Source organism: Terrapene carolina, unplaced genomic scaffold, assembly GCF_002925995.2.
Source record: "Terrapene carolina triunguis isolate 2854851 unplaced genomic scaffold, T_m_triunguis-2.0 Scaffold179, whole genome shotgun sequence".
Classification (NCBI taxonomy): domain Eukaryota; kingdom Metazoa; phylum Chordata; order Testudines; family Emydidae; genus Terrapene; species Terrapene triunguis.
Genome location: NW_020664530.1, coordinates 6,431,950 through 6,441,133, shown reverse-complemented (window position 1 = coordinate 6,441,133; position 9,184 = coordinate 6,431,950). Strand labels below are relative to the sequence as shown.

General features: G+C 37.0%; 1 protein-coding gene across 1 annotated transcript in view; it reads right to left on the bottom strand.

The window, feature by feature from the left end:
* Nucleotides 1–9,184, bottom strand: part of LOC112113482 (contactin-associated protein-like 2) — a 1,103,244-nt gene that overhangs the window by 679,696 nt on the left and 414,364 nt on the right. Inside the window, exon 9 of the mRNA XM_029912066.1 lies at nucleotides 4,434–4,583. Within this exon, the coding sequence (XP_029767926.1) occupies nucleotides 4,434–4,583 (150 nt within the window). The remainder of the gene's footprint in view (nucleotides 1–4,433; nucleotides 4,584–9,184) is intronic.

Here is a 9,184-nt window from a genome sequence, read left to right as displayed (position 1 = left end):
TTTAGGGAGCTTAGACCCCAGCTTGGGGTTCCCTGCGTTGCACCACCCAGCCCAAACTGAAACTAAAAACTCCTCCAGCAGCTTTCTCCCCCCTCCCCTCTCCTTTGTTCAGTCTCCGGGGCAGAAGGTGTCACTTCTCCCAACCCCCCTCCTGGCTCAGGTTACAGCTCAGGTAGCTTCCTTCAAGGGAAGTCCCCCATCCCCAATGCAACTTCCCTGCAACATTCCCAGGTCAAATCCGCCCCGCTCCCTGCTATGTCACAGCCCCAAATATCAGGACTGTCCCTATAAAATAGGGACATCTGGTCACCCTATGTCAGAGTGAATCATCAATAAGCCTCAAATCAGAATTTAAATAAGTAAAACTGAAGACGTTCATAGATACTACTGAGAATGAGAACCTGGTGAAATTCACTTTTCTTTTATTTTGCCTGAAAACTGTTGCCATTTCATTTCATATGATTGTGTCCTTTCCCTCACCCGATTTTTAATTAATTACCAATTTTAACTAAAATATCTATTTTCCTATCAACAACGCACCCTTGGTATGTTTTCAATGCAAAAGCTATTTTCACTAAATATGAATGTGCATTTTCAATGTGAATTTTCAAGGAAAAGAATTCCATAGGAAAATATAGTGCAATACTACTGATGACAGTATAACTTGATAGTAATACTTGCAAAAATAGAGTAAATCTGGTGGGTGAATTACTGTATTATTTAATTACTTTGCTATTAATTCTACAATTTATATTTGCAAAAATGTTTTATTCCTGTGCTGAAAAAAAGAGATCTTTAAAATCTTGCTAAACAAACAGAACAGCTATCCCAACCTCTGTGTTTGTTATACTAATGCCTTAAAAAAACCCCAAAAGACTTGTTCTGCAATCCCACTGGGGAAAGCTTGAATACATGAGATGTGACATTGTTTTAGCTTTTTCAAGGATAAGGTAGGAAAAGTATAATTAGGACAGCATTTGTTATCAGAGACTTCTAGAAAAGTTTTACAATCCTTGTAAGAACAGTCTCGATGTGCCAAATTATCTTTGGGAGATTTAAATATCAGTCTATTAACTCCATGCATTTTTCCTCCTCCTCTTTTTTCTTCCCCCATAGATCATAAAGGACATATCAGTTCAAATGACAATAGCATATGAATATGATGTGCATGTCACATAGCATCTGGCCAACTGGCAATTCTGGTAGCAGGATCAACCTGACAAAAAAGTTTGGTCAATGACAAAAAAAATAGTAAATATTAACTAGTCTTAGGGAGAGAAAGCTGTTGGAGAACTGATGCTGTAGAAGTCAAAGTGTCCAGAAAGAAAGTGCATTTGGAGGTGAAAAGTTGTCAAGGGAGATTCTCTACACCTCCAAGGCACATTTTAACACTGGGGTGGGCAGAGGCGGTGTTGGTATTCATATAACCAGAGCTGGTCATCTGATTTGCAGATTTGCGATAGTATCCCTGGAAAATAATTTCCAAAGTCTCAATAGAATACCTATAACTGTTGTACTCAGTTCTCCAGCAAGGCACTTATATACCGACCGACCGAATGCCTTCCTTTAAACATTTGAAACATCTTTAGCTGTCACCCAGATAATGATTTTGGCTGGTAATCCATCAGTGAATAACAAACATTTTCTATGCCCTTGAATTTGGGGGAGAATTAAATTATCCCTTTGCTGACTGACTGGCCATGAGTATTCTGCAGAGGGAAAAAAAAAAGATACGTACTTGGCACATTGTGGTCAGATCTTGCTCCTGCTAAAGTGAATGGCAAAACTTTCTGACTTCAGTGGAAATGGAACAATTATTGAACAGTGCAAAAAGACAATACAAGTTTCACTTTCCTCAACTCTTCTCACCCTTACTGCCCACAAAACACACACAACTAAAGACCAGAAAACTAATGTAGAAAAAAAGTAGAGGGGAGTACCTCCATAGAAAGGGAATAATACCCCTTGCTGTTTACAGAGGTTTGTGAACATATTGTCTAGATTTTCTGACATATTTATGCAAGAGATTGACTTTAAACTGTCAGTAATTTATAGTTGATATAAAGCAAAATTAGTGTTGAGAAAAGTTTAAACAGACATGTCCCGCAGATGCAAAGCAGAAAGCAAGCTTTGCTTTGGGTTCAAGACACCTGCCAGGACAATTAAAATGCAAAAGTGTGGTCTTGGAATGCAGGATGCTTATTTGGAAACAAATTTGGACACAAGGAATGCAAAATATACATTCTTTGGATACATCTTGAAAAGAACTTCAAGTTGTAAAAGAAGACACATACTGTTGATCCAAAGCAACAAGAACAATGCTGAACAGATCTGGGAAACATACAAAAGACAGTTGATGTGAGACTCCCATATCCTACAGAGGACTTTTTATGGGGGTGGGGAGGGATTCTGGAATTATAATGAACCTTTAATATCAAAATGATCACAGACGAAATAGGATGACATCAGATACTTGACAGTGAGTGGAAAGGGAAATGATATCTACCTTGAGACTACATGCTGTCTGTCTATCACAAGATCAAAGTCAAAGGGTCAGAGGATAAAAGACATGCCAGGGAGGAAGGATGCTGTCTCCAGAAATATAAAATATTGCTTATTCCGTATAATGGCGTGGTTTGTGCCTATCTAGATTAGCTTTTTCAGGGTTTAACACAGAAGGGGTTAGGCATATTAGTTTTTTTATTTAATCTGATTTTTCTCTTTCTTCATAACTTGTTTTAGTGAGACCATCTAAGTCCCTAATTATTTTGAGGTAAAGTCACAGCAGTACGTTCTTGAATGGAAAACAATCTTTCAAAATATTGTGTGAGGCAGTTGGCTATGTTGGGGCTCTTTGTAGAGACAACACTGTAAGAAGCACCACCTAGAAATTGAGTGAAGTAGTAGGGACACAGGGAAAGATGGAGGACCACAAGGAGTTGCAGAAACAGGGTGAATGAACACTGGTTAACTTTTGTGACAAGTGAACTTTTATTATAAAAATTGCCAGATTAAACTATGACAGGCATTAGCTGTCAAGAACTGCTTTTCATTATCATCACTACCATGAGGTTTCCCAGAAATTTGTGGCATAGATTATCAAGAGGATTAGATCTAGTCTTAATTAAGTGTATATACGTTTATGTAAGACTATTTAAACACTAATTTCCATATATATTTTTAATGATTTCACTGATGAAAGATAATGAAATGAGAATAATCTTGAAAGGATTTTTTGTTCTTTCAGGTTTGGGCACTAAAATCATAATCTCAGTAACGTTTCTATCCCTGGAATAACAGGAGCATATATAGTACTGTTTATTTTTCCCCATTAGCTGTTCAGCTTGCAAGATTAAAATAGCCAGTTTAAAAACACAGCACATTTCTATTCAAAAACCCCTACAAAGTTATTTTATGCCCAGTGTCCTGATGTGCAAACTCACATTACCATTGGATCAATCAGCTCTAAAATTCCATTGATCTCAGTGTTCGATCTCAACGGGAGATTTGCCTGAGTAAAGACTGCATGGGCAGGCCATTACTGAATGTGATAAAATAAGATAGCTGACGTACGCACAATTTATCTAAAACAATATATGATAATATATCTACAATGAAATAGGCTTTTTGAAATTAAAAACAAAATTGTATATTGTGGCTGACCCTTTGTGGATAACACAAGATGGTGTGGGAGAGCAAAAGAAGTTGCCTTTGCTCAGGGCTTTTAACAGTTGTAGTCTTAACCTTACTGGAGTACATGGATTGCTCCTGGTTCATAGTGTTAGTCAAACTAAAGCCCCAATTTCAAAAAACAGTCAAATACGTGCTGAAGTCCATCCATATTAAACACAGTCTTGACTCTAAGCATGCACTTAAGTACCATTGGAGTCGATGGAATGTAAGCACATGCTTAAAGTTAAACACCTGGTTAAGTCTTGTCCCAAATAAGAATGTATTCCTGAATCATGGCTCAAAAAAGAGGAAGAGACAGGTCCATACTCCCAACTCCATACCAGCTAGTAAAACTGGTTCCACATCGTGGAGAGCGTATGATATACCTTTTCAGAACGTGGCATCATGGCTCTCCCAATAAGATGCAACCAGCTCTGCGCCACCCTTACTACAGGGTTCTGCCTCTGTGCCAAACTTTCACCAACAGATTTTAAGCTGCAAAAAGTGGATTTGGGAATGTGCTCCTCAGAAAGTAGGATAAAGCATCTCATGTAGTATCGGGAACTGCCACGCATTGGGGGAAAGAACGGCTAATAAAACAGTTGATTTTTTTTTGGCAGTCATCACCTAAGCCATTTGTATAAGATCCAAAATACTAACACTCTGTGAGGACTGAGTTTCACCCTAACATCCACATTGATCTATTGTATAGAAAACAAAAGGACAGCACTAAGCAGATATGCTAGTACTGTAGTTTTTACCTCCAAAGAAATATTTCTCTCCAGTTTTAACTTGCAGAGGACTGTTTGTTCGAACTGCTGAGGCTTCATCTCCATCAATGGTGAGGACAGCAAAGTTTTCCTTAGCTAGAAACCGGATTTCATGCCATTGCCCATCGTTAAGTCCCGAGCCTGGAAGGAAAAGAAAGGGTGGAACCTTCTTCAGTTCATTATTTACTCATTTAAATATGTTTTCTGCATCAATTCTAAGCACCAGGCACATGACACAAGTTTTGTACAAGGACCTAGTGTGGATTCGGACATCTACACATTCTTGTAAAAGTAAATATGAAATCAATCATTATCATGAATGCAACTTTGGGACTGCTTATTCATCATACAAAAGTATATGTTTGCTTTAAAGCAAACACATCATTTCACTCATCAAAAAGCCATATTCTATGTTTAACTGGCAAAGGAATATCCTTTACTGTATCTACAACCAAACTCAAAAGAATGAAATATTTCTTAAAGGGAAACCTTATTCAAAAACAAATCCTATAAATATAAAATGGTGTTGGAAATAGAAAATAAAGACAATTATCATAGAGCCATTGCAAAACAACCAACCACCCAAACCCTTAAGCTTAGCTAAGCAGTAGCCTCTATCTGCTGGTACAAATGAAGAGGACTTATCTACTTAGTCTTTCAGCTTCCTCTATAGGGAGCTGATATAAAAGTTTTGTGCCTGGTACCCATCTGCTGGTATGAGGTCATGTTACTCGACTGTCTGGACTGGTATTTTAGGATAATGAGATTGTTCATTGAATTATTCAGTACTTTTCATTATGATCATTTCTGTACACATAAGCAATATCATGTCTGTTAATCAGCATGCTATCTAATGAAACCTAATTCCAAATATTTTCTTTTTGACATTTCGAATGCACCATATCACGTATCACAAACAACATATTCTTTATTCAGACTCAGTTACTGAATCACATTAACAGTACATGACAGAACACAATATAATACCATACAGGGCAAGTGAATTGTCTCTAAAACTAAATATGATGCATCATAACATTGGAGCTAATAAAATGGCTGATAAAAAGTCAAAACACTAAAAGGAATATTATCCATGCACCAAAGATTTTAACAACCATAGCCTTTCATATAATAGATGGTGTTCATGGCAAACACTAAACTCTAGTGACACCCTATTGTCTTTAAAGATGTTCTTTTTTCTATTGCTTCTATGCGTTCAGTTTAGCAGATAAAGATACACCAGTACTTGATAAGAATAGAGGTCGTAACCTATGGATGTACTAGTCATACACCCATTTTGCTTCATGCTTAATTAATAACCATTACACGCCCCACCTCAAAATCCGTAAAATACGAGACTGCAGTGTTCACTGTCACTAAAGGGAGAAAGAGAAGGTTGCTGAATAGTTCAGGAGTTCCTCTGGACTGGAGCAGCATTTTCCAAACAGACTGTTTAAAATAATAGTGCCAGTTTCTGCAAGTCTTTAACATGTTGATTTCAATGGGACCGTTTGTGGAGTACCACTCAATCCGAATAGGGGGCAGAATCCCAATAACAGTATTATCTAATTTTAAAAAGGTATCTACTTCATGAATGGATGGGGCTGCCAGATTCATGAACAGCAGAACATGGTTTGCAAAACATTTTTTTGGCTTTTTTTTCAGGTTTTCATGAAAATACAAAATGACTGATATGTTTGGTGGGGGGGAGCAATTTCTTTAAAACACAAAAAATGTTTTGCTACCAAGTGTTGTAGTTTCACACTGGATACAATTTCTGCTCATAAAAAAATAATCTCAGGTTCCACAAAGAAAAACTGCGGGGGGACGGACGGATGACTGGTTGTTTCACAAGGCTCCAACCCAAAATTGTCATTAAAAAATAAGCAAAGCTGCTCATAAATATCAGGGCATAGTTAAAATGTGGTATCATGATTTTGTAGATTCATATGGCCTATCATTTACAAATCTATTTGGACTTGTACCAGATCATTCATTGTTGCCTTGAACTGAACTTGTGGACATTACAGGGTCATTGAATTTTTTACATAACTATACATTTTAAAATCCTCTTGCCAAATTCAAAGGGAATGAAAATGGTGATGCGAGTTGTGTAACACTGACAGACCCCAGTCGTCCGTGGGTGGGATCGAACCTATGGCCTCTGGAGCTTAGTGCATGAGCTAAAAGCCATATGCCTCTTAGCTAAGGCTGTAAAGAAGACTCATTAATCTTGCTCTAAGTGGTCTCGGTGTCATTAGATGGGACAGAACACCACACCCAGAAGATGTGAGGGCTACAGTTGCACATTAGCATGAGTGTGAATATTTGTTGAAGTAAGTCAGCATCATTGTCTCAAAGAAGAGAGTTTAGAAAGTAACCAACAGGAGATTAAGAAGGTATAATTCTAGCTTGTGCCACCATTTACCAGACCTCAGAATTTGACCCTTGATGTTTTTGACAAACTACAAGCTGGGTAATTACATTCTCCCTGTAGTGGACACCTCTAAAATGTCAGTATTTGCCAACAGTTACCACCCAGAAGTATCGGAAATACCACAGATTTTCTCTCTACTAGAATTGGAGATATCTGTGGTAATTATGTGTTTATGGTTGGGAGATATTGCATTTGTAACGTTTTCTATTGTCTTATATGGTAAATTGCTTTCTTTTCAAACTGAGAAGGTAGTATATTATTATGAGCTGGATGAAACCTTGTTAAAACCCTATTGAGATTGATAGGTCTGAACACATTCTTCAATTAACATAAATGTAAGCCTAAGGAAAAAAAGAGTGTGTGTGAACCCACCCAGGAGCTTTAGGCTGAGTACTGGATAGGCGTGAGGAAGGGATGTGAGGGAGGGAAAGGAGAAGAGTGAGAAAAGACTGAAAAAAGACAAAAACAGAGAGAGAAACAGATGGGAAAAGGAAAAAAGCCAAGAAGTAGTCGGTTAAAACAGTGTGACCTGGAAAAAAAGTTAGAGAGACAGCTTTTGGGTCTGTTGATTAAAGAGGCTTGGAACTGTAAACTAAGAAATTGCTCCTTTTGTTCTTGGTTCCTCTTGCTTCAGAAACATGTGACTTTGTACATGTCTTGTAAATCAACAAGATTGCGTCAAAAAAAGATACCAGGCTCCATCAATTTCTTCTTTGAACTAGAACATCTCTCACAGCCCCAAACTTTGACTAGCTGCTTGGGTCAAAAAGGGGCAATGTTATTTTAAGACTAACTAGTGAAACGGTGGTAGTGGTGTTTGGCTGTTTTACTTTTAACCTTCACATTTCAGCAATAAATGTAAAATGTCTGTGGGGTGGTAAAGCCAAAACACTAGTGGTTTTATATGCGTTTTAACTGAAGTCATTCGATAATGGACAAAATCTAATAGCTTGAGTCCTGTCTCAATTCAATCAGTTTTCTTTTAACATACTTGACAGAACAGATGATACCAAAAGAGAGACAATTATGCCACTATATTGGGAGAACACTGCACTTCTTATATTAAGCCATTTTAGTTTGCAATCCATTATCTCTCTAAGTCATTCCCTAATAGCACCTACTTGTATTCTGGCAGACAATCGGCTATTACTGGCACGAAAGAAAGTCTACTTTTCACCTTTGGTACAATTCTTATCATTAGAAACTTTTCATTTGATCTCAGTGTAAATGGAAGAATTATAATAATGAGCAAAAATGCAGAAGGTGGTTTATAATGGACAAGTCCTAAAGAAACATTTTCTATTTCTTAGAAGTTATTTCCAGCTTCTGTCTGCAGTCCTCAGACTGCTTTACAAACACTGTTGAAATAAGCTTCCAACACCCCAGTGAGCTGGGTAAACAACAATATTCTCATTTTACATAGATGGAAACTTATGTATTAGAAAGTTGGGTGACTTGCCATATGGGAAGTCTGTAGCAGAGTCAGGAATTGAAGCCTCTTCTTGACTCAGTCTTAGGCTATAAAACACAAGTTTCTTTACCTTACATTTTAAGGGTAAGCCTCACAACATCCAAATGTTTACTGGGTGGAGAAACTCAGATTCTCCAGAATCAAGATGTTTCAAAACACTGTTGATTTGATACCATTCAAGAAATTATTTTATCTCCCTTCTTTACCCTATCCAAACGAATTACTACTCTGCCCATCAACAGTTAGAAACAGATTCAGTAGCTTGATCATATTGTTTAATTCTACCTAAACACAATGAAAACGGTGATGGGTTTTTTAGTGGATTCAGTTAAAAAATATTAAGTGCTAAACACATATTTAGCATACAATAACCAAACCAGCATTTGGAAATAATATTTGGACCTGATCCTTCAAACAGTTATGTGTGGGAGTAGCTTACAGGAATAGTCCTAATGACGCCTGTGAGTAAAGGTAGTCTTGTTGGTATTTGTAGGGTCAGGTTCTTTGGTTGGAACATTTAAAAAAAAAAAAAAAAAAAACAAGCCAGTTTAAAGCCAAAAAAAAAACTTATTAAAAAAAATTGTAATGTAAGTTAAAATAAAAAAAAAAAAAAAAAAAAAAAAAAAAAACAAGCCAGTGTAAAGCCAAACAGTAAACTTAAGAAAAAACATTGTTTTCCCCCTTTGCTTTTTATCTTAACGATATATGGCTTCACTCAATATCTTTTCTGGACTTGAACTCAGACAAGAGTCATGTTTTAAGATGCTAGATTATCTGTGATATACAACTTTTAAAACCATTGGGCCAAATTCTGAAGGCCTTACTCTGTTTTTT